At 35.7% G+C, this 26632-nt stretch overlaps 1 protein-coding gene across 1 annotated transcript in view; it reads left to right on the plus strand.

The window, feature by feature from the left end:
• The window catches only part of CNOT2 (CCR4-NOT transcription complex subunit 2), an 81047-nt gene that overhangs the window by 47560 nt on the left and 6855 nt on the right, over positions 1-26632 (plus strand). The window contains exons 2-12 of the mRNA XM_062492025.1: positions 2456-2578; positions 11335-11401; positions 14697-14844; positions 15438-15620; positions 17986-18065; positions 19226-19351; positions 21873-21997; positions 23525-23645; positions 23757-23913; positions 25664-25725; positions 25823-25872. Of these exons, the coding sequence (XP_062348009.1) occupies positions 2468-2578; positions 11335-11401; positions 14697-14844; positions 15438-15620; positions 17986-18065; positions 19226-19351; positions 21873-21997; positions 23525-23645; positions 23757-23913; positions 25664-25725; positions 25823-25872 (1230 nt within the window). The 5' untranslated portion in view covers positions 2456-2467. The remainder of the gene's footprint in view (positions 1-2455; positions 2579-11334; positions 11402-14696; positions 14845-15437; positions 15621-17985; positions 18066-19225; positions 19352-21872; positions 21998-23524; positions 23646-23756; positions 23914-25663; positions 25726-25822; positions 25873-26632) is intronic.

The raw sequence follows: 26632 nt of genomic DNA on the forward strand, positions 1-26632 counted from the left end.
TTAGAAAGTTTGAATTTAGTGGAGAATTTGGAATACCTGTCAACTTTTCAGTAGAAAGACTATATTTGGACATACTAACTTTCTTGCAGCAGCTATAGACGTATATTTTGAGAGCTCTGGCCAACTGACACAGAAATCTTTACAGTGCATATGTAGTCATCCTTGTATAAACCTTTGCAGAAATAAGATCAAAATCTACAGGGTCAAAGGCAGAATGTTTTTTTTTCCACTTATATAGTTCCTGTATTGTAGCTCAGGGTTGTGTATTACATTAGTACAGTACCACATATGCATCAGTGACTTGGCTTTCTAGCACAATTCAGTTGTTATTCTGATGATGTGTCACAAGAGGAGATTACGTGGCAAAAAAAAAAGTCCTTTTCTTATCCCAGTTATTGTTAAAGGAGCACCAAAGAATTCTTTGGGACTTGTGAGAAGCTGCTTCTCAAGAGCAGTGGTTAGTTGAGTATGACTGCTTCTCTTCGTTGCTGAAGATAGCTTTGCCAAAGCATTTCACTGTCCTTTTTACTGCAGTTAAAGATAACTGCTCATCTCTGTGCACTTTACTCAGGCAGAGCAAAGGACAAGATAATCCCCTTAGCCTGTTAAATGCTCCATCCCATCTGGTAGGTGATAATTGCATTGTGAGGGGATTAACACAGTGGGATATGCCTACAGTGTAATGAAAGCTTCACTATAAGTGTGAAAGTCAGCTGATTGCATTCTACCACTTGGGGACCTTATATTTGCACATATTTTGTAGAAAACATAAAAGACAAGTTTCATCTGGGGAAGGTATGCAGTACATTTATGTGCAATCCTTCACATATTTGTAACAGATTTTACATTTGTTCTGGAATATCAATAGTCAGAATATCTGAAATCCTCTTGCAGGAGTAGTGAGGTATAGTAGTGCAATAGACTTCTGTTTATCCAGATCTTTTGAGATCATTCAATGGAGTATAGCTATATTAAATGCATCCCAGGTGTTGACAGTTGTTAGTCAAAAGTACTATGATTTTGAAATTGTGGGGTTTAATTGTTACCAGTCTAAGAACAATCACGTATTTTAAATACTGCCTGGAAATCTTCATCAGTAAAGGTGAAATTTGAATAAGCCACACGGTGAGGAATATCACAGTAATTTTGTGTCAGTGGGGATTTCTGTCAAGAGGATTTCTGGCTGAAAGTAACTTTTCTTGCAGCCAGCGAAAATAACTATTTTGAAATTCCAGTTTCAAGCAAAAGCCTAAGGTAGTGCAAACTGACTATTTAAAAAAGAAGTTTAAAATCATATGTTTTTAAAGTTTATCTAATGCTGTAGTGAAGATAGTAAATCTTAAGGTTCAGAGCATTTCATAAGCTAGCCATACTTTAGTTTCCTTATGTTTCAAGATGGTAAAGATCCTTGTGAAGATAAGTTTTATGTAAGGCAGTAGCTCAAGGTTGATTATCACCTTTTTGATTGCACTCTCTCCAGTCTCCCCATATGGTACAAGAAACTGGGTGAGTTGCTCTGTGCTGACCTGCATGTGCTGCTTCGCTGGTTTGAACATTAACCTGTTTGGTTAAAACAGGGCTTGGTTAGCTCACACTGTGCTGGGATATAGCTTCATAGTCAGATGATTAAATGAGAATCAGGTATAGAAGTACACACGGTGTGCAGTAGATGCTTTAGTGACATTGTATGACCTTGCTGGAGGATTAAATTTTCTAAAGAATTAAGGTTCTATGACCAGCTGTGTGACTGCTGTTTCTCTGGTTTCCATTTCCTGAATTAGCAGCTCTGTGTGCATGTGCACTTCTGGGAGTAAGGGTAAAATAAAATCTAGTGGGTTTTTATGGGCTGTCTGCAATAACTTTGCCAGACTGTGATGAGGTTGTTGAGTGTGATTAAGGTCAGCCTTCTCTTACTTAATCACTGAGCCTGAGTGGGGTCAAGTAGAAAGCTGGTTTTCCAAGTTCTGGTGATGAGACATGGAAGATTTCACTGATTTTTTTTTTTTCTTCTCTCTTTTATTTTTGTTATTTATATTAAGGTGGCTGAGCTCTAAGGAATAGTCGTATTTATTTCCTTTTAGGCTGAAAATGTTTGCCTGACAAGAGGAAAACTGGCGAAGTTTGCTCTTTTATTTTCTGACATGCTTTAGTTTTAAGTAAGCTTGCTTGCATGGTCATGGAACTCAAAAAATGAACATAACGTCACCCTTCCAAAAAATGAAACCATGTTCCCTTACCCCACCCCAGTTGTTTCTGGAATATGAGTTTGTCACATGAAAACCTCTCTTGAAAGAACCATTACACTGGCAATATACAGAAAGTAATTTTAAGAGGAATTTTCAGATATTTAGTAATAGGTTTTTAACAATCCTTCCATAGATATATTTTAAATATATACCAACTACGTAGCAAGTCAAATCATTTATGGTGTATAATAAGTTTTCTTCTTATTTAGGTGACAAACAGCATGTTTGGTGCTTCAAGGAAGAAGTTTGTAGAGGGGGTTGATGGTGACTACCATGATGAGAACATGTACTACAGCCAATCATCGATGTTCCCACATCGGTCAGAAAAAGATGTAAGTTGAATAAGCTTATTTTTTCTCTTTTCAGTACTGAAATAGTTTCAAGTATGTGAAATCTCTGTGAGGAAGGGCTTCATTTAGGTTTAAGCTAAATGTATGTGGCTGTTTCCAGTGGCAAGTGCTTTCTTTCAGTAAATTTATTCACATAAACTTCAGCCATATGCTTGCCGGTGCTGTTTGTTTCTTTTTCTCATCTTGAAGTATTGCATTTGTAATTTAAATTGAGTTATTGATTATATCTTAGGCTTCCATGCAGTGTCTACAGACATGTTGTTGTGGTTTTGCGTTTTAAATCTTCAGCTGTTTTTAGTTTCTGAAAATGCTTTGTGCAATTTGTTTGCCAAAATATTCTAAATTAGGTATTGAAGGTAATTTAGGTAATCCCGTCTTAAATTTCAAGGACTTTTGACATGTGGAAAGAGCTAGCAGTAAATAATTTTGGACGTGTTACTTTTATTTCAGCCTCAGTGTAACTAAGAGCTAAAAGTTTTGTTTTAAATTACCTTTTTTTTCACTAGAGAAAGCAGTTGTAGATAAACAGGACTAATATGGTAATTGAAGTGGAAAAGTTGTGGGATACTCACATGCACAAGTGCTTCCAAGATCATACAGACACTGATTGGATAGGTTATTTTAGGCCCACCGTTTTGGTTGCTTTGATGAGATTATATCTTGCTCAAGCCATTTTATGGTTCTCTTTTACTAAATAAGTTGCTTTGACTTGAATCATTACATGCTTGCTGAGCTAAGTAGGCAAGAGGAGCAGAGTATATGCATGAATGCTCTGTAAAATTTTTCTGCATTTGGTCAGTGCATTATAACCAGGTCAATAACCCTTTGCAAAGAAATTAGGTGTTTTATAGTACTTTCAAAACACAGAACAGATGAAGAAAATAACCTTCCTCTGGCAACGGGTGGTATCCTTGTAATTCAAATTGACAAGATGATGCACTGGTTGCCCACAAAACAATTGCAGAGCTTACTTGTTGCTGTTTTCACCAACTTAATTGAGCTGTCTGTGCACTCAGCAAAATAATTTTCAGGACACGAATGCATGTATTTTTGTTTGGATGGAGTGTGACAGTGGTAGAAATTGGTAACTCAAGGCCCTCGAGTACTTTTGAAACTACAGTTGTTAAATGAACAAAACAAAAATGCAGATGAGAAAAGATTGGACTGATTCAGTCTGAACTTCTTTGGTTTCTCATGTATGAGAATGTAAGAAGGACTCCACAAGGTTTGACCAATCTAGCCTAATCCACTGAAAAATGTGTACATGCATGTGTAAGATCAGGGCATCTTCTGTTGCGCTGAAGTGTAATCATAAATCTGACAGTAGACACACATGGATTTTAGGAAAGGTCTGTCCAGTCAGAAGAGTCAGGAGATTTACTCAGTTAACATTTTTTGAAATCTTGGCCCAATCCTTTGCTCTTCATTTTCTTTTCCAGTTGCTCAACAGATTCCCAGTTGCTCAGCAGATAGTAGAATGCTTGTAGTAAGGTACTAGTAATACTTCTGATTCTTTTAGTTGTGTCAGGTGAGATCTTGCTTGAAGATTAGATTTGTCTCATTGCAATTTTTTGTCTAGCTCCCTAGCACTGGGAAGTCCTCAGATTTGGATATTGAGTACAGAAAAGTGGGTTGTTGGTTCTGGGAGCCTGCTTTCCAGAGGTTTCTTCCATCCTGAGCTGAAGCATATCTGTGATGGATGAAATTCGAGGGTTCCTGTCATGAGACAGTTGCATGAAGGCAGATCTCAGTGGTACTGATACAACAAAGGGAGGTCAAAGGCCTTTTACTGTGATTCTATTAAACTGATTTGTAGGACCTTTACTTTTATTGTGTTTTGAAATACTTGGCCTTAAAAGGAGATGTTAGTTTTACAAGAGAGAAAATCCTGAAGGTTTATCTTGCCATTGTGGTTGAGATCCAGAATCTTGCCAAGTTTTGGAAACTAAGTGTGTGAGAGTTTAGTCAGTTTTCTGGAGACAGCTTGACTTTTAAGGCTGCTGAACCTCAGTGATCCAGATGGATGGCTGACTTTTTAATGCTATTATTTCAGGATTCTGAGGAAACATATGATATCTTCTTTCCTAAGGTATCTTTCTTGCCTTAGTCATAATTTTATTTCAGATGCTTCATATGGAGTGGTATGTGTTTAAGAATTTCCATCAAACCCCCTTGTGTCAGGAGCAGTTGTAGCATTCACACTAATGCTGGTTGGCTGAATAGAGATACTGTACATTAACCTAACTTGTAATTGTCTGAATAGCTTTGATCCATTTGTGGAGTGAGAAAAAAACCTGAAGTTTTATTTTGAGAAATAGATTAATGTCGTAATTCTAAATGGCAAACAAATATTGTAATATATGTTACTTTGCATGTAAACATTCTTTTAGATTTGACTGAATAGTGTGAGTTGGTTTGCTCTGCTTGCTTTGTGAAATGCATGGCCTAGGCTTGGCTCTAACATGTGAGTTACAAAGCAACAGAGTTACTTTTCACCTTCCAGAAGGTGACTAAACATTCCTTGCCTGTATTACTGAATATGCAGTAAGCTTTTTAAAAAAAGAAACCCATAAACAGCCAACAAAAGAAAAAAAAAGGTAAAAAAACCCCAAAACCTCTAATGGAAACAAACTATAAATGTATGAAATTTGCAATGCCGTTGATGGTGGAAAAAGTGATAAAAAATAGATGTAAGGAATTGCAGGGAATGAGATCAGTAACAATTGAAGGACCTTTGTGTTTTAGTGCAGTTCACTTTTGGAGCCTATCATCATCTGCATATAGTGTGCATTTTCATAAGAAAGTTATACAGTGTGCTGAAAGATCAAAAAGTTTTGAATACAAAATGTGCCCTTTACTGTGTTGCTTTGTAAGTTTGCACCTGAATGGATTTATCAAATAATACCTCAGAAACTAATTTTGCTTGGATACAAAAGTGGTTTTTTATACTATTTCACACAGTATGCAAGTATGTATCTGAAAAATATATATCTGAATATAGGTTAGTTCCCATCCCTTTACAGTTTTGGAATTATGTCACAAGGAAATTAATTTTACTGTTGATGACTGTAGTATAATTTTCACTATGATTATGTTTGTACTTAGGCTTTTAATGGAATAATTGAATGACCATGGTAGGTGTTCTGTGCTTTCCTGTGCTTCATCTTCACTTCATCTGGAAGATTTATTTTACTGCATCTCCACTTCACAATGCATAATAATTTTTATATGTCAGCTCTAGCCTTTGAAGTGGTGCCTTAACTAGATTAATCCCATGCATAAAACCATGTGCATTTTATAGAAGGGAAAGATTATGGTTTCTTTTCCAGTAGCTCAGTTCATTGAACATGCTGTTTTGTAGTATTGATGGTTTATGAGCTCATAAATGTTGGTGGGCATTTTGTTTCATTTTTGTTTTTTTGTATGCAGCTGTTTATTTAGTTGGTATAAAGTATTTGCTTTGTTGTCCCAGTTTTTAATTGCTTTGGCATTTTAATAGTCTCTTTCACTAAGCTTTCAGTAGTCATGTGGCTCATTGATAAACTGTACTATCAAACAATGTCTCTACACAGAGAGAATTTGTTTTTACTTGGGTAGCCGTGTTAACCTCACAGTAATAATGTCATTGTCATTCAAAAGCAACATCTTGTCTCTAAGATCTTGAGATATTGCTGCCATTAGTAGTGTGGTCCTACTTCCTTGTGCTCGCCTCTCCTAGTGGTGCTGGAGGCTGAAGATCACAACCAACCTGAAATAATTAAATATGAAAGACTGAATAAATTTTCATTTATTTTATTTGGGTTTCTATTTCATAAATTACTTCAGGAATAATTTTCACTGGCAGATAATACCCTGTATTTATATATGTATACGAGGTTTTCATTGATTTATGTTACTGAGATTTGGAAATACTTTCTTGTAACATGGGAGTTTTTTGAGTGCTGTATTAAAAAGTAGTGTAAAGAGGAAGACTAAGAACACTACTAAAAAACTATCAGAGTCTAGAAAAATATATACTTTTATCTGTTATTTGTTGACTTGTTTTACTACTGTTTTTTACGTCAGTGTAATAATTCCTTCTTTTGAGGCTGTGGGTGGGTCAGATGTTATTAAATAGTGCAGCACAGATGGCAGATACCAGAAATAAAGTAGTGTAAATACAAAATGATGCTGATGTTTGCATCTGTGAGAAAGAAACCATCATTTATCAGGCCAGATTTTACTCACAAACTTGCTTATTCTAACACATTTTGTTCTAGGATTTGACTTCGTAGTTCTAAATCAATGTATTTTAGCTACAGCTTGCCTCATGTTAAAGAAAGTAGCTTTGGGCTATAACTACATAATGTAGCAGTCTTCACAGAATTGCTTTACTGAGTTTTCTTGGTGCCACCCTGCTGATGTGTGCTACCTTGGCAGTGATGGTGGCAGGCAGCTGTCCCCACACTGACTTGTGCTTTTCTTGGAAGAGGCAGGATGCTGCAGTGCACGGGGAGGCAGGAACCTGTTATGCCAGCGCTGCCTGTGGAACTCTGTCCCACCACCTCTCTCTGCTTTCAGGAAGGATGCAGCCTATGTTCTCCACTCTCTTGAGAGGATTGTAAAGTGCAGTGCTTTCTTCACAGTTCTGGCAAATTTAAGCATTTCCCGGTGGAGTTTTTTTTCAGATTGTTGGCACTCTCGAATGAACGTGCTGCAGTAAACTGATCGAGAGTAATAAAAACAGTTACAGTAAAACCTCTCAGCACTAGGGATAGGAAGTTTTCTGATAGCCCCTTGCAGTTTATTGATTCTTGGTGTGAACCAGTCCAGAAAAATTGGGCCATCTGCTTGGATCATCACTTAGTTTGAGTTCAGATGCCTTATCTTCCGTGATCAAAATTGCCCTGTCACTGAGACACATGACTAAAATGATGTCCATGTCTTGAGTGTCATGGAGTCAGTCTTTCAGCCTGCCAGTGCCGAGTGTTGGTCTTTCCAGTATCCTGGCAAAATAAAGTGCTGCCTTCATGTTACACAGGGTCTTTTTTGCTCAGTAGTCCACCTATTCCATGGGAGAGGCAAGTTTTAGGCCTTCCGTCTCTTAATAACAACATAGGGAAACCTAATTGGAAAAAAAAATCTGCCTAGTTGGGTGATAGAACTTTGGAATAAAAGTAGAAATCCCGTGCTGAGTTTTGTGGCTGTTAACCACTAGAAAATTGATTTAAGTTGTTACAGCTATAAGTCTGAGTGGTTTTTTTGGTAAGATTCTAACATAACTGGGTAGAGCTTAATAGGTCTTAACAACTGGAAGAGGTTTTAGTCACCTTAAGGCTGCATTGATTTTCACTTAGGTTATGATTTTGGCTGCTGTAGACAAAAAGAAATTCAAGTGGCTTCCAATCACAGTTGCAAGTATGCTCTTGGAGCATTGTTATATTTTCTGTGTCATGTAGCAAGTAGCCCAGTCAGATGAAATCATGATTACAGAATGCCAGAAGTAATGTTTTTTAGTACTATTAATACCATTCATCTTGAATCTTCATTAGCTTTGCTAGAACAATTTTGAGTAGACTATAATGGTGACTCAGTGGATTTGAATGCAAGTCAAGATTCTGGTAATATAGATTAAGGTTTTGCTGAATTTAATTTTTTGTTGTTGATCTAAATTGTGTGAAAATAATAATAAAAAAACCCAAGATGGTTTTAAACTGTTCCTTACTTAGATGTGACAGAAAAAGGTGTTTAATAAAGTAGAGATGGAATAAGTGAGATACCCATACACCGGATTCCTGGTCCATAAGGTTTGAGAAATGCTGCATTTAATCTGCCTGGAACAGATCCACAGGATTTTTTTATTGATTTTTTTTCCCTTGAGGCTTGTTATCTTTGATGTTCTAAGTGTGTTATGACATTAAATTATCAGACTTACTGAATTTAATGCTTGGCCTTTATTATGGTTTTCTATAAATGTTTCTCTACAAGTCATTTTGCAATTAACTTTTCATGTAACATAAGTGGCACAATAGATGTGACCTACTTTGCAATGTTTCAAAAGAAAATCCTCTTTTTAATAAGAAGTGTTCAATACGCATTATTTGCTACTGCTTTTAACTGAATTTTAAAAATCAAACAGTACTCATTGTACAGGAGGTGGATTCTTTTTTCTCTTTTTAAGTTAATCTGTTGCCTCTTCGGGTTTTTCTAATTCAGGGATTTTTTTTACTCCAAATTAATATTACCAATAAAATATTTTATGCTGAGGTCTGTACCATCTTCTACTTATTACATCACATGCCATCACAGCAGTTTTTTCATTCTCTGTGCAGCTGTGCTTACAGGTTATTCTTTTTTAGCTTAGCTGTTTTGCTTACCTGTCCCAAAACTGGTAGTACTTTTTGATTGATGTTTCTAGTGCAGTGTCTGGTGTATTGACTTTTATTTTTGAACTTGTGTGCCTTTATCATTGTTTCAGAAGGTGTCTTAAAACTTCCTGCCTCTCATTTTTTCTCACAGAATTACAATTTTTCACACCTTGCAACATATTCTAGGATTTTCCAACTTGTCAAACTTAAGTGTTGCTATTTTAACCTCACCATTTTACTTTGTCTTTGCTTTCTTAAAAACTGCTGTGTCAGCTTGTTTTATCAGTGTTTGTTAATTTGGGGGGGAGGGTGACCTGCATTTCAAATCCTGTCTCCCAAGTGTCCTCACTTCAGCATGTTTTGGTTGCAGAGCAATATTAGTATGAGTGAATTTTATTCTTTCTGAATGAAAACAGGTTGGAAGAGATGCTCCAGCACTGCACCAGGCATGTACCACTCACTAATGAGCATCAAGTGTTTTAGTTAGGAAAGCATACAGTAGCTGGTAGGCCCCAGAACCAACTTTTTTTTTTTTTTTTTTTGACAAATGTACTTCCCTCTAGCTGCATCATTTATTGATGCAGATATAGCCTGTGAAACTGGATTATATGAATGCTGAGCTGAAGCCACTGGGTATTACAATTAAAGTCAGTTTTTGTTCACAGTGAGTTCTTCAGTAATAAAAAAAATCTTGTCTTGCTCTTTCAAGCCTCTTTGTGTGCTAGTGTGTTTGTTTGTTCCTGTAGTGGCTTACTGTCAAATACCTGCACTTTGTTCTTAATGCACGCAAATAAAATGTATGCCGAGTTAGGTTCTGATACATTTTCTGATGATCTGCAGTAGTAATTGCCTGCTGTAATTTCTTATTTCATGTCTTCTGTATATATTAAAATAACAATCACAGATACCTAGTGACTTACTGATATGAATGCCACTTTTGATACTTAGTGACTTAACCCTGCATGTCTTCCTTCTCATTTCTACCATCTGGATTTGGTCCAGTATAGACAACTAGCAGATTCAGTTTATAATGTTTGTTTGAATTTTACATCTGCCTAGATTATATCAACAAAGCAATTTGAAGTTTATAATAGTGAAGTTATTTTGATTTGAATTCTTTGCTCTCAAGCTGAAAACCCTTGAAATTGCCTTATGTCTAAGAATTCAGACATTCCTTTCCTTGCAACCATCCTAAAACTTAGTCCAAGCCCAGACTGATTCACTAAATAAATAGCTATTTGCCCATGTGTTACTAAGTAGAAGTAGCATGTTCTGTTTTGGGTAGAGGGATTAGGTCAACTAATAACTCTTCTTGCTTCAGGGGGGCAATCAGCTATACCTAGTGTTGGTGAACAGCTAATCAATGAAAAGTGTACAGGGATGGATGTTCCAATATTTTACTTCCCTTAAGATTGCAAAGGATTTGTTTTCCAGGTGTTTAGATTATATGTGCAGTTTCTCAAATTTATTATTCTTTATATTTCTTCAGAAGCATGGAGAACAGTTTCTTGTTTTCCTCTGAGAACAGTGACTGGAAATCTGGTGTCACTTGCCTACATTAGTTGCCCTCTTTCTGGAGTATGCAAACCCAAATCTCCATCTTTCTTCATAGAGGGTGATGGTGGTTTTTTTTTTTTTTTTTGTGTTCTGTTTGTTTGCCTGTTAGTTTGGGGTTTTTGTTTGTTTGTTTTATTTGATTTTTGGTTTTTCTTTAGTTCTTACTCTTCCCAAGAGTCTCTGTCACATTTCTGATGTGCTGTCTGAAAGTTGATAAAGAAGGGTTTAATGGAAATACTTGGTAATATCTGATTTCTCTAAAGTGGGCATGGTAGAGCAGGAAGTACTCCTTCTGACATTTGTAGGTCCTGTTCATATTTATGTGCAAGCATGAAGCCAGCTCTTAGGGCAGTATAATTCTAACACTGGAATCTTACTTGAAATTCTTATCTGTTCATATATACCTGCTGCTACCTATCCACTCATATTGCAAATGATAATATGAAACTTGTTGAGCAGGAAAGGATCTCTTTGTATGAGGCATGTTTTGCAGAGGAAGAAGACCTCTAATTTAAGTAAATTACTATTTATTTTTTCTCTAACAATGAGTCTTCTAGCTGCAAGGGTAGAAAACCTGAAAGTTTTAGATCTTCTGTGCTCTTTGTTGCAAGTATAGTCTGTTTACACAGGTAAAGTCATAAATTTATATTCATGTATATTGCTGCAGGTGTTACTGTCCAGGCATTTTGGGGAGTTTGTAAAATTTTTCATGACTTTGAAGAAGTTTTCAGTTGTTTTGGTTTTCTTGGCGTAACATAGTGTTGCAAGCTTCCAGAGCAAGATAGCACAATATCTTTATGTCCTTAATAAAATCTTTTTCTTCTTACATTTTAGATGCTGGCATCACCATCAACATCAGGTCAGCTGTCTCAGTTTGGGGCAAGTTTATACGGGCAACAAAGTAAGAATTCTTTTTGTTAATAATACATTTATTTTATGCTAAATATATTACAGTTTGACACTCTGGAACATGCGGATGGCTCTGTTTTCTGGTGATTGTAAGAATGACAGTATGTCTCTTTATGTACAATTCTTTTAAGATACATTTTTGCAGTGTTTAGTGTGCAAAATGTCATATTGTCACTTAAAAACTTCTAAATACCCAAATACAATCATACTACAAAAATTTTCTGTGATTTAACAGACTCTCTGAAGGAAAACCTAGAGAAAGAAAGCTGAGCCAAAATGAGTCTAGTTCAGAAAACTATTTAAGGAATAGAAGGAAATTGCACCTTAAACATAACTGATACCTTCATGCTCTACAGGAGCACGGTAAATCTTGTGTACATGCTTGGCAACTTGCATTTGGCAAAGAGCTATGCCGTTAAGATTATTGTTTTTGCATCACTGTTTTTTTTCTTTCCAGTACCTTGATAATTTCATGTGTCTGCCAGTCATACGGACACCATTGCAATAGAAGAGCTATAGAGCAACAGTCATGGTGTTAATGCTAACTTAAGGACCACGTAACTTAGGGCCAGCTTTGAGAACTGAACCTCCTGGTAACTGAGAGGTGCACTCAGAATATCTGAGTTACAGTTCCACAAGTAAAACTGGTTGTGAATATCATCTCTCCTGTGTCACTGTATCACTCTATGCTTTTAAATGTTTTCCGCTGTCTTGCTAAGTGCATCTGACTCAGATTCCAAGAAAAAATGTCTTCACAGTACTTTCAAGAGTCTGCACTTCTTTATCTAGGCAAACTGAAAGCTTTGTTTGCTAGATGCATGGCCTTCCCAACTTCTTTTGGCTTTCTTCAAATGTTTAAAAAATACAGTGGAGTTTTTTTTTGGGGGGGGGGGGGGTTTGTTTGTTGGTGGTAGTGTTTTTGTGGAAGTTTTTTTATCCTATCTCGGTGGTTGTTGATGAGTGACCCTGTAATATAAACTGCCATTTTATTATGCTACTGAGATATATATGAGCAGCTTCCAGCCAGTCTGAGAATCATGTTTGGCTCTTGTCTTTTAGATGCTGATTGTGGCACTGTTGAACCTTTCAGACTTTACTGTATGCAGATACTGAAATAGTTTATTCAATTCTGTTTATCACAGTTATTTGTTTCTTTTTTGAGGTCATCTTTTTTACCAGCTTGGTTTTTGCTTTCAGTTGGTTGCTGTGCCTAGGATGTAATCTCTGCAACATGGAGACATATTTGCCTAAAACCTTGAAAGTAAATATTATCAGGTTTCTACCTGAAGAGTTTCTACCAGATTTTGAGAAAAAGGGGCAAGAAACTTCTTTTGTTGAAGTCATGGTTATGATTAAAATAGTCTTTAGGAAAAACAAAGCTGATCGTGCCTGTGCAGTTGTAATGATTGGTAGCTATCAGTCCTTAAGCAAGATGTTATGTTATAGCATTAATGTGACTTAAACTTGACCTGTAGGAAGGAAATCAGCCATTTCATTGGCCTGACTCCAACATAGCCCATGTAGATCTCATCTCAATTAGAAAAGTGGAAAAAGGAAGTGTAAGAAAAAAAGGTTTGAGGTTTCTTCTTCTTACAGTGAATATTTCAGCTGCCCCTCCTTGCCAGGAAAAGGGTTCTACTTCACTGTAACAACCCTCATAAAACTAGTTTAAAGAAAGCCAATAAGAAATAATCATCATTCTAAAACTGGCCTTGCTAAAACAAATGCGTGCACAAAATTAAGTTGAATGTCCCAATTGTGTTTTTTGGTGTGCTGTATCTAGTTTGGAAGTGTATGTATTTTTTCTTTACTGTTTTATTTTTAAAATCCCATGTAATTGTTAATGAACATGAAATATTATTTATAATATGTATTTATGCTCTTGAAATTATTCTGATGCAGCAAATTGCCAAAATATTTACAGTGAACACTTCAATGTAATCAACTTTTAATGAAATGTTAGGATGCTTGCTATAGCAAGTCACACTACCTCTTAATCTGAATGTATAGAGATAAATCTGAATGTTACACACTTGAGTTTTATTGCAGACTTCCTGTATTTGCAAGTTGTAGGGAGGACACAGACTGCACTTAGAGTGTAAAAGCTGAATGAGTGGGAGATTTCTTAAGACCTTGTCCATGATAATAATTTGAGCATATGCTTTGTTCTTTGCATTCTTAGTGTTTAACCACATTATACATGGCATATTCAGTTCTTCTACTGGGGTGTTCTACCATGGGAGAGTGCTGATCCATCAGAATTTTCTTTTGTTTGGTCTGCATGATAAGGTTTTGAGTTCTGCCAAGTCTGCCTTATGCCAAAGCAATGGGAACTGTCACAGCCATTATTTTATATATGCTAAGTTTATTATTATTGATATGTTGCATTGAATGACTTTTTCTTGTCTTTGAACATAATTCTGAAACTTCTTAATCACAGAAAAGTGATGTGAGAATGACGAAAAACTTTAATAAAGTTTTTCAACGTTTTGAAACGGGGAGTAACTGGTTATTTTCTGCTGTTCTCAGTTAAAGTAATTTAATTTTTTACCTCACTGAAGTGCTTGCTTTTTTTTGTCACTCACAATTGTTTGTGTAGAAAATACTTTTGGTCACATTGTTAAAACCATTCTGTATGTTTTTAAATGCTAATAGAGGGCTGTTAAAATTCTGCTTGCTTTCTTTTCTGATAAGGTCAAACTTAATCACAGACACTGAAATACTACTGCCATAAGCAACTTGAACTGTAAAGAGAGAATTGGCCTCAAATGTTACTTTTGTTGTCCTAAAAACAGTGTTACTGTTAATTGAAGATCCATCACTTCCTTTTTTATCAGAGATTTGCTCAATTTTTAGCAAGACAAATCAGTGTTGTAAATACTGGTCAAATACATACTTATTCAAAAGTAATTAGCATATTTCTTGAGTGCAGTTACTGATTTTCCCAAAATGCCTTCTTTTGAGATAATTTGTAGGTTTTCATGTCCTTATCAAAAAACTCAGAATTCAACCCTTCATCTACAGTATGTGTCTCAATGGAAACAACATTTTGTGACTTCAGAGAAATTCCTTTAAGATCCTTTCCAGAGTTAAACTGAAACGGGGATAAATGTGATGATTGAGTTTCTGCTATCCAAACAAGAACTTAGTTTTTACACTGCACTTTCCTTCAGTCTTTACACTTTTTTATACGTTGTCAGCATAAATTGTTTCCATCTATACTTGATGGAGAAGACTTTGTTCCGGATTGCTCTATATCTCCACCCCTCTGAATTTTTTTTCAATAGGTGCACTAGGCCTTCCAATGAGGGGAATGAGCAACAATACCCCTCAGTTAAATCGCAGCTTATCACAAGGCACTCAGTTACCGAGCCACGTAACGCCAACAACAGGGGTACCAACAATGTCACTTCACACGCCTCCATCTCCGAGCAGGTATTTATCGATAGCCAATTTCTGCCATTGTGTCTTTCTGCAGAGCTCTTGTTAAATGTTCTGCATATTTTACCTCATACTTTACAGTCTGATAAATTAAAAAAGAAGAAAAGTAGTTTCTGTGGACCGCTGCCTATGTTAGGGAAATAATACAGTAAAAAAGTAAGGATGTAGTGTAAGACAGTATCTGATTTTTGTATGTAAGGGACAAATTACTGGCAAATTCTGCTTCAGAATGTAAGAGGTTGTTATTTGATTGTGTAGTTAAAATTTTGCTTTGATGTCATACATTGCATAGGAATATAAAGATAGGTCTGAAGTGCTCATCAGAAAAGAGCTGTAACACCTTTCCATATGTATAATACTGATATCTAAACCTGATGAAGGACTCGATTAGCATGTAATGGATCATTTGGTATTTCTGAAGAAATCCAGAGCTGCATTAATTATAGACGGCAATCCAAACACACTGTTTGGTTGCTAAGAACAAATTAAGTTGCAACAACTCGGAGTCCATCCTGAGTTAGTAATCTAAATGAGTAGCCAAATACTGTTGTACAGATTCATCTCTGTGGATGGTTTTTCTCTTTCAGGGGGATATTGCCTATGAATCCTAGGAATATGATGAACCACTCCCAGGTTGGTCAGGGCATTGGAATTCCCAGCAGGACAAACAGCATGAGCAGTTCAGGGTTAGGCAGCCCCAACAGAAGCTCTCCAAGCATAATATGTATGCCAAAGCAGCAACCCTCCCGACAACCTTTTACTGTGAACAGGTAAGGCTCTTTACTTGGACCATCTGGGTACAGCCATAGACATGCTGCTCTGGAAATGTAATTTTTTTATCCATTAGAATAAATCTTGAAACCTGCATTGTGTACTCATGTCTCGGCAGTAAATTTGGAAGCTCCTTGTAATGTTCTTGTAAGGTGTTTGAGGCCTTTAAGCGAAGTTCTCTTTCTGACTATTGAATTTCTGCTGCATCTGCTTTAAAGTATGTCATGTTTCTCATATATGCCCAAGTTTATTTTTGAAACATACCTTGAATTTTTAGCATCTATCTATTTTAAAATTGTTCATCTAGTACTTTGGGAAGAAGTAAGGCAAAATTTAAGGACATGATAGTTATTCTGGAAGAGTAGTAAACTGATTCAGATGCAGTAAGGGTCTGGTATTTTACTTTAAATTCTGGAATGATACAGCATCTTACCATTTGTTTAAGGACTTAGTACTCATTTGGATCCAAAAGTTTCTCAATTGCTTCTCCTTTTCTAACTCTGGGCAGGATACTAACATAAATCGTTAGGCTTTAACTGTGTTACAGTGCAGTGTTTATGCTTCATTCACATTGATAAACTTGTACTAAACACTGTCTTAGTCCTAAGTATTTTATGTGTGTAGTCACATCTTAGCATGGCTGACTGCTTTTAAAGCTTGGTTCCATTACCTCATGATCTCTGTGTTCCCAGTTAAGTCCTTTTCTTCCTTCAGGCCCTTCTTTAGAGGAGTGACTATTAAACAGAACACAAACAAGCTCACAGTAGTCAGGTCTAACCCTGTCTAGTATTTTACAAAATAGACAAAGGAAAGTGAAGGCTGTCACAGTTATCTGAATCTTAATCAGATTATTTAGTTTTGTAATTTCATACTGATACAGGCTTATAGGTACTGTTCTCAAGCACAGCAAATGGTGTTATGGTAATAGTTTGTGGTCTTGGAGTGTGAATTGCCTCTAATTACGCAGAATTTGCCTTTTCTATCCTGTCTAGCAGCAAGTAGAGATTATCATTTTAAAAGATAATATATTTTAAAGTATTTCTGAAATTCGAGATCACAAACAGATTAAACAGCAATATACCTAAAAACTCTATGTGTAGAGGATGATTATATTGGATATTGATACGTGTGCACAAAATACTTGTTTAAATATCATTCAGCTATAGGATAGATAATGAAATCCCTGTGTGTAGGAACATTTGAATTAAAATGCTCTTCTTTTACTCTTTATGTTTCTCACTTTCAATAAGCTGCAAGTTTTACAAATTGAGAAGGAAATATCTCTGAAGCAATGACTAGTTCTTATTCCACAGTTCATTAAACTATGGAAGTATAGTAGTACTACATATCCAATGGCTATTTGAGGGTGTTTTATGAAATTATGAAATTATGAAATTACTCTTGGGGAAAGGAATTTATTGCATTTGATTGTCAGGTGCATTAATTATGTGACGGTAAAGAAGTGTTTTCTAATTGCTTAGTTGGAGCAATGAAAGTTTTTAGGTTAGGTTTTTGAACATGAAACATTTGAAGTGTTTCAAATTAGAGTTAAATGCTTCAGATTTGTAACTGTAAAAAGCCTGCATAGGTGAAATTTCCACTAGGGAACCACTTCATTCTTTATTTTTTTATGGAAACTTCCAAAATATCAGCTTCTCTCCTGTTACAAGGGAAAAGTGGATGTTGTGATTTCCCACAGGGCAGACATTCAGGATTTCGCTCAGCTGGGGGACTGGCTTTGGGCTTCTCGACATCTCCGGCTCCCACGGGATGAAACGGATTATTTGTGAAGCTGTCTGTGCAGCCACAGAAGTCCTATATGATGTTTAGACATTTTCAAACATTTTTGCTTGACTGTATGAAACTTCAGCTTGTGTCCTTATATGACAGAGGCCATCCCTCTGCTCTCAGTAGTGCCATGTGTACATGGTCATGATTGCAGACCATAACTGTTCAGCTTATAAATGACTCATGACAGCCTTGGTCATTTTCATCATCCAGCTTCCCACCTGACAATGAATGGATTACATCCTAACTTAACTACTGCATTTGATGTTGCTTCGTTTTTGTATATGAGATTATTGAGTAATGATCATGTTAGTCATAACTTGTTTGTTGAGAGATGTCTTAATACACAATGGCTATTAAAAAACCAAGCTATTTTGAAGTCATTCCAGTTGAACTGATTGAGCAGTGCCTGTTGTTACTGCACAGTCTTTTCAGAAAATTATTAAAAACCAAATTTAGGCTGTTATGGGTTGCTTAGGCTTGAAATAATTTCAGTCTTTTTTCCCCTTAATATCTTCCACTAAAAATACGAAGTATGTGTATCCTTTTGTCTGACTTCCTGGATTTTCTTCACAGTATGTCTGGATTTGGGATGAACAGGAATCAGGCATTTGGAATGAATAACTCCTTATCAAGTAACATTTTTAATGGAACGGGTGAGTTTACTCTCTTTAATGTTGACCTTAAACTACAGTAGAGATTTTTTTTTTTTTTTAGTAAGTCTAATTGAAAATACTTGTTCTGTTGGAGTGCAACTTTCTAATAATTTCCAGATGCTCCATAGAAACGCTGCTCCAAGAGCAGTGCTAGATAACTGGTACTACTTTGTAGCGTGGATTTTAATACTTTTGAAGACAAAGTGAAAGTAGTTCCGTGATATATTAGCTGTATGTCACATTCCTATAGATTATATTTATTCAGTTAGAAATGCAAAACAGCTCTTGAACCTGAAAAGGGTATTGGGGAAGAAAAGATTTATTCATATTCTGTGAAAACATTAGGTATGTAAGAATGGTGGGAAAGCATTTTTTTTTAAATGTCAAACTCCTTTTGAACAACTGGTTTATCACGTGATCCTTTCAGTTAGTAGTTCAAGTTGTGATTTTTTTCTCTGGGAATTACTTCTTCACCTGAATTTAATGAACTAGAGAGGGAAAAATATCTTCATCCATAAATTATTTAGGTTCATGTGTGCTGATGTTTCTGTATGTGTCTGCGTATATGAAGCCACCTGAGGTTCTGGTGATGTCACAAGAATGGAAGGTTATGGACATTCCCTAGGATATTGTGACGTTTTTATAGATCTGCAGCTCTGGCCTCACTGACGTAGCATTTCCTCCTGCAAATCAAAAAGTGTTCCCATGTAACTTGCACTGCACTGGTTTTTCAGCTGCTTTATCTTTATCTTACCTAATCTAAGGACCATAGAGCTCTTTGATGCTGCTGCTAATATGGGTTATTCTCTCAAATTTCTTCTTGATAGTTCTTCAAATTTAAAACAGATTTTAAATTAATTTTAATACCTATTCTAGAAGTGTAATTTTGATAGTTTGCCTGTATTTTGTGTGTACAGTCTTTAATTCAGGAGGAGTAGACCTTACTAAATGCTATTGACTAGCTGTCATTTGAAAGCAAACTTCAAACATAATGATGTCTTTAGGGTAGTCTTATAACACAACAGCTATAGTTATTTGTAATAATTACAGAATGATAAAAAGATCAGCTTGAAAGAAAATCTGTCCTACATTTATCTTGCTCATAATGAAGTCTTTGAAAAAATACATAAGGGAGTTAAAAATGCCTGTTTTTGTTGTAGATGGAAGTGAAAATGTGACAGGACTGGACCTCTCAGATTTTCCAGCACTAGCAGACAGAAACAGAAGGGAAGGAAGTGGCAATCCAACTCCATTAATAAACCCTTTAGCTGGAAGGGCACCCTATGGTAAGACCATACTTTTGAAAGTATTTTCAAATGAAATGAAATTTGCTTGATTTACCTTTTGCTCTTCATAAGTCAATAGACAGTCTTTTCCAAAGTGCCAGACGTGAGCTGCTAAGACTCATTTTTAAAAATGAGTAATCAATACCTGTGATTGTAGACTCCTGTTCATAAGTATTAGAACTCATCCATTTTAGTTTTACTGTCAGTAGGGATTGTTGGGGTTTTTGGTCTGTATGGTATGATTGCTCTGAGGCTGTTCACTCTAGAAATTTCTTAGGTATTAGGTTTTATTCAAATTGCATGCATACAAGAGCTGTTGATGTCTGAGTAGCAAACTGTAGGAATAGTATTTTATTAGTAGAGGTGTTACTGTGTAGAAAGTGATAAGCTGTAAACATACTGTAAACTTTTACTGTTTATTGGTAGTATTTGCTTTGTACTGTTCAGTATCACCCTTATGATAAACATCAGATTTCAAAGAATAACCTGTAAGCATCAATTATTATCACTCAGATTCCAAGTATGTGTCATATAATTCTTGCTGTACAGGTTAAAAAATAATAAAAGGAAAAACCTTTAGGTGGATGCAAATCTTATTATTTGGGTCTTGAAAATATTCAGGTAAGCTTAGTGTGAGGCACAAAACTTTCATTTTGTTACTGCTTTAGTAGATTTTGTTACGCATGTTGCATCAGCTACTGTGAAAAGTTGCTTTTATAACTGTAAGTTATTTCTGTGACACTTGTCAAATTTTGAACCAAAAATAACCTAGTGTTTTCTAACTATAAAACGCTAGTGGTTTTCAGAGATAGCACCAACTTTAATTGGACAAAATAGATACCACTTTATCGAGAGAGAGTAGGCTCATGGATTTGGCATAACTAGGGCCCTCTGCATAAGATAGCCATGAGAAAGAGTTTAGCAAGTTAAACTAAATTGCTAGACACAGAAAAAAAAGTGACTTCCCCAAATAAAGATGCTCAAAGCTCACCTCAAGCACGAGTGGACACTTAATACAGCTAGAGGCTTATGTAAGATTTTGCCCAACATAGAGTGGCTTGGGTTTTAAGGAACCTTAAAGACCGTCTAGTTCCAGTTCTGAAAGAAGAAGACAGGTTGTGAAAAATAGATAGAAGATAGGAGGGAAATCCACACAGATGTACTTCCAGCACGAAGCTTGAATTCAATATTAAACAGCATTGCAGCATAAAAATATCTGTAATGGCTCTTGTGCTTACACCATTTCCCCATTTTGGTGCTAGCATAGCTGTTTGCATGTCTGCATGATAAACCACAAAATAAAGTTCTCTGAAGAGCTACCCTGAGCATCTGCATAGTGCAGCAGATGCGTATGGAGGTAGAAACAATCAAAAAATGAAAGTACGAAATACATTGGATGTTGTCTTCCAGCACAAAATGCGGAGAACACTTTTGGTTGTGGACAAAAAAGAAAAGGTTTGAAATAGAGCAGAGATCTACTTTCCTCATGCTTAGTTATTCAGGAAAATTATGCTTCAAGTAACTTCTGGATGGAATAAGAATATCCATTAAAGTTAATTCATTATCAATTTTATTCATCCAGTGGAAGAAATTGTAATAACTCTGGATGAAAAGGCTGAACAGCAGAAACAAGATTAACTGAGTGTTGGGTTTTTTCTTAAATAAAGGAACTTTGATCTCTAATTCCAGAGCACTGAAGAAAGTTGCATGTTGTCATCTAGTGAACCATTTTAGTCCTATCCATCTACTAAGAATCTTCAAAGAACAGGACCTAGACTTCCTTCGGTCTTTTGTTCCTCTAGTGCAGTGTTCTTTGCCACCGAGTCACTGTATTATGTCTCAGCAAAGTCTAATCACCCTTGGGTGTGTGGTGTGGTGGCTTGTTTGGTTTGGTTTGAACTGGCATAAAAAAAAAAAAGTTCCTGATCAGTTGTCAGAATCCTCATTCCAGTGTGACTGGCCTGCTTTTTTTTAAATTAGGATCACAGCAATGAGAGTTGCAGGCTAAATGTTTTCAGTTTTCCTACTGAAAGTTGGAGTCATTTTTATGTCAGAGGCAAGTACTTCATTGTTGACACGTTCTCCTCCAAGTTAGCTGGTTGTCCTTTGAGAATACGTGCTTCTGAAGAGATTATGCAAAAAAATTCTTCGTGCACTTAGGGGACAGAGAAAAAAAGTATTATGCTTTTAAAAGCAGTACATCCTTCATTAGTGGATTTACCTAAATACAGCTTTAACAATGTCTGTAAAGATTGATTATTCAGATGTGCAAAACAGGTGCAGGGGATGTGTCTCTGAATTTAACCTGGAGTGTTTCTCAGCTCACACTTAAATAAGAGGCTTTAGTCTAATATGTGTGGATGTTTTGAATGAATATGCTTTGTTTTGCTTTACCTGTTTTTTAAGTCATTGCTATACAGCTTGTGCAGTAAGCAAGCTTGGACAGTAAGCAAGATCAGCAGAAGAAAATTTTTTACTTAGCAGTCATTTAATGTTATTCTTGCTTTCATTTTGATGATAGTTGGAATGGTAACAAAACCAGCAAGTGAGCAGTCCCAGGACTTTTCAATACACAATGAAGATTTTCCAGCATTACCAGGTTCCAGCTACAAAGATCCAACATCGAGTAATGATGACAATAAATCTGTAAGCAAACCTTAAATCTTCTCTTATTTTCAGTGTTTGAACTTCTTTTGATGGTTATATTTTTAAATCATCAGTGATTTTATTTGTAATAAGAGATTCTCAAATTTGACCCTCTAAATTAATGAGAGATTTTGTATATGCAGCATTTGGAATGTAACTATGGAAATGGACTTTCTCACAAGGTTTTTTGGTCCAAACAGTCACCCTTCTTGGACACATCAAAACTTATTTTTGAGAATTGATAATATTTTTTTTAAGTTTGCAGTTTGTAATTCTTTTTTTCCTAGCAATTGTTGCTTTTTTTTTTTTTTGCGACTGCTCCCTCTCATCAGTAGTAGTAATGTACACATTTTAATATTTTTCTTCAAAGTTGTCCAGTCCATTAAAGGTTAGATGGTACAATATTGCTTTGAGATAAAATGCTTAATGGAGATGTGGACTCAGAGGGAACAAGCTCTTTTAATAGAGAGCATTGATGACTATATTGTAGACTAGTGGCGTACATTATATCTTTAGTATCGGTATAATTACTGTGCATTAGATATATACCTTAGAGCATAAGATTATGGGCTTTTCTTCATTGTTTACTCTGAAAGCAGTGTAATAAAAAATGCTGTTTTATGCAGACAAAAAGTGAATAAAATGTGGATGATGGAGGGCATTTTCTTAGAAGATTTGACAAAATGTTCTGGTTTCTGATTGTTTTATTACTCCTAATTGCAAAAAATACGGTAATGACAGTGGTATAAATACTGGTGAATAAGTAGTAAACATGACTACAAACTCATGTGAGAAATAAAAACCGAACTGTTCAAAAAAAGAGACGTGAGGAAATCTGGCCCCCAAGTGTTGTGGGCAGTTTTATCATGAGGAAAATGTTCTGATACAGTTAGTACTGTGTACAGTAAGGAGAGAGAGTAAATGTGATTAATTTTTTAACTGTGGACTTGTTATAAATAATATTAAAGAGTTAGAAATTATACATATGGCAAATACATTTTGTCAGTATATAGATTTCTGGAGCATAGTCTGTTTTCTTGCCAGACATAGTCTGGCATAGTGTTTATATCAGACATAGTGTTTACATGTCTTTCCTGATAGCTGTAAATGTGCCAATTATATATTGCTTGTACCTGAAATTGGCTTGAGTATTATCTGTTACTGTGTCGTGGAGTGTTATGAAGGAACAGAACTGGGGGGAAAATCCGTAATGTGGTACGTCCAAAAGAACCTCTAGTCACAGGTACTTGGGATATCCACTGTATATTCCAACTGAATTAAATAATTTATTCTTTTAGACTGCAAAATTTTAGCCTATTAATAGTAATTTTACATGACAGATATGCTTGAGAAAATGGTAAATAGTACCTAAGTTTTATCAACAGAACTCAGGGGCTTCAGCTTGATGCCATTTATTAGAGTGACTTGATGTACTGGCTTAGTATGGTTGACTGAAAAGATATAGTCAATAAGTATTTCCATTTAGATTTGTTTTCATCATAACAACTCCGCAATTGTTTTTAATAGAATTTGAGTACATCAGGCAAAACATCATCCAGCACAGACGGGCCCAAGTTTCCTGGAGACAAAAGTTCAACTACGCAAAACAACAACCAGCAGAAAAAAGGGATCCAGGTGTTACCTGATGGTATGTGTCATTCCACTTCTTCTGCTTTAAAAGTTTTGACAGTCACTTAGTTCTCTTCATTGGTTCCTCCACTTCTTAAAAGGAGAAAATTAATTTGTTCTTCTTGCCCAGGTCGGGTTACCAACATTCCTCAAGGGATGGTGACGGACCAGTTTGGAATGATTGGCTTGTTAACATTCATCAGGGCAGCAGAGACAGATCCAGGAATGGTACATCTTGCGTTAGGAAGTGATTTAACAACACTAGGTCTCAATCTCAACTCTCCTGAGTAAGTTTCTGGGTTTTAATCCTGTCTTCACTTTTGGTTTTATTATGCTGTCATTCATAGTCTGTTCACTTAATTCACTTGGCTATCAATCCCACAAGCTGATAAAATAAAATTTGAAAATGTAATGGCAGTAAAATAAAATTTTCATAACTAAGAGAATTGTGCTTCAGGACAAGCTTTCAATAAACCTAGTGGCTTTGCTTATTCTCTTCAACTTCTTTAGGACTTTCTTCAAGATATTGACAGTATATTGTTTATAAATGTAATGTGCACATTCCTTTTCTAGTAATAATATTCCTTGAGGATATCTGCACATAACTCTCAGCAGTTTTTGGGGCTAAATTAGACTGATACAGTGTAATGATGAACAGAACATCTACAGTGTTGGGCTGCACTGAAGATTAGTTTAAATGAAGGTGTGGTTTTACAGTTAACTTCCAGTGACTCAGTTCACCTAAGTGAACTAGTTTAGTCATCTAGGTTTGCTATGGAGGCAGTGGGGAGAATAGCAGTTAGTGATTGCACTGATGGTAGAAGTGCTTAAGACGGGTGAGATGAATAACCAACCAAACCAGGGTTCCTCTCTTTTTCTGCTAGTTACAGAAGGAACTCAGATCAGTTTGGACAAAACTGGTGTCTTTTAGGTGACTTGTGAGAAAAAATTAGTTTCTGGTACTCTGACTTTCAGCAGAAAATTCACACCTTTTTGTTTCATCAGATTTATATAGTGTTAGCCTTATACACAGAGTAGTATATGTATTTTAAGGTTTTCACTTACTATATTGAAAAAACAAAGACCAGACAGCATACCACATAGTTTCCATCTTTCATAAATTTATATGGAGCTGCATGTAAGCAGGGAAACTTGACGAGTTTGGATACCAAGCACAGGAAAAATGGCTCCTTTTTATTCTGCTTTTCTTAGCAGCTATGCTGTAAATAACTATTTTTGGTATGTAATTACTGTATATAATGTATTTAGGTTCTTGAATGGAGAGGGTAGAGTTAATATTTGATGCAGACAGTTATGTACTATAAAGCTGGTTTTACTTTATGCTGTAGAAAAGCTTTGCAAACAGCCCGTGCAGACCTCAGTGTCTGGCCTGCCATCTTTCCTTATGTTCAATGTTCTTCACTTGCTCTGTGGATTGTTGTTTGAAAAACTAAAACTATGTCGCATGTGAAAAGACGAATTTTTCTGCCCTGTGTGGTAGTTTGGTTGGTGAAAAAACCTGTGTGACATAAAAACTTAGCATAATGAATGTTCTTTTATAAACAAAATTTTAGAATTCTGTGTATATTGCTGATGATTTAAATTATCTCTTCTAAGTCCTGTTTTGAAGAAGAATAAAATCTTTACTGGTTAGTTTCAAAAAGCAAGCTGCAAGTATAAGCTTTTCCTCCCCTTTTAAATCATAGGCTAGTAAGAACCCACCAAGCTTGTGACAACTATTCCTAGTTAAATTGAAACCCTGCGTAATAACACTGGATCCCCGAAAAAGACCGGGACCTCTGAAACCTAGCTCAAAGGAAAGATAGATTTTAAAGGAATCTTGACCTTGTAGTTCCCCATGGAAGTTTAAATGCAGCTTTGCTCTACATATTAAAAAGAAAATTAATAAATGTAATTGTTTTAGGAAGGTTTTCTTCTTCTCACCCCAGCTATTAGGTTTGCAGAATTGTTTGGTTTTTTGGTTGGTTGATTTGGAGGTTAATTTTTATAAATTTATGCTTTTCTTTTTTTCTTCAGAAATCTTTATCCCAAATTTGCATCCCCGTGGGCATCATCACCTTGTCGACCTCAAGACATAGGTAAGAGAGAAATAACTCCTAAATTCAGTATTAATATTTTCAAATTATATTCAATATACATGTCTTAATAGTTGCATCAATTCCGATTCTCTTTTAGACTTCCATGTTCCATCTGAATACTTAACTAACATTCACATTAGGGATAAGGTGAGTATGTGTGTCTGCGTGCATGCATTTTTTTGTTAATTTATTACCAGTAATTTTCTGAATTTTCTTTCAGATAGGCAATGGTCAAAATCAGTCCATTTTGTGTATGTCCTCAGGCTTTCTAGAAGCAGTGTTGTGTTAACCAGCTGATTAGACACATCAAGCACTCATTATATCTTACAAAAAGAGAATGGGCATGCAAAAGAATAGCTAAAAAGAGTAATATGTTTTTAAGAGTTTGCCCTTCATGTGGAGTTGAAGTTTTGTGTGATATAATTCAAATGGCAAATTAAATGGAGATATTCTAGAGATAAGCTCAGAATTGTGTTCTCATTTATCTGTTGCATTCTGTCTCTACATGAAAAGGGATTTTTTGAGATATATTTTCTTTCAGCTGTTTATAGGGATCATTGAAAAATAGCATAAGGAATTTTAGTAGTGTTGCTTAATAGGGCATGAGCGCAGCAAGTACATACAGAAGTTGGTTTTTTGGGTTTTTTCAAATAAAGTAGATGGGAATACACAGATACAGGGAGAAAATTCTGTCTTGCTGGTTTGTTGCATGTCTATTTTTCTATTGTATCCTTTAACTTGGAAAGGTTAATAAAAGGTGAAGAAAAATTGATTGTTTTAATAATTATTACTCTTGTTATATTAGAAATATAATTTTCAACACACTTAGAATGGAAGTATGGAAGTTCTGGGTGTATCCTTGTGTTATTTAAGTGGGGTAGTGTGTTTTAAAACATTTATCTATTGT

The sequence above is a fragment of the Cinclus cinclus genome, chromosome 4 (assembly GCF_963662255.1).
Source record: "Cinclus cinclus chromosome 4, bCinCin1.1, whole genome shotgun sequence".
Classification (NCBI taxonomy): Eukaryota; Metazoa; Chordata; class Aves; order Passeriformes; family Cinclidae; genus Cinclus; species Cinclus cinclus.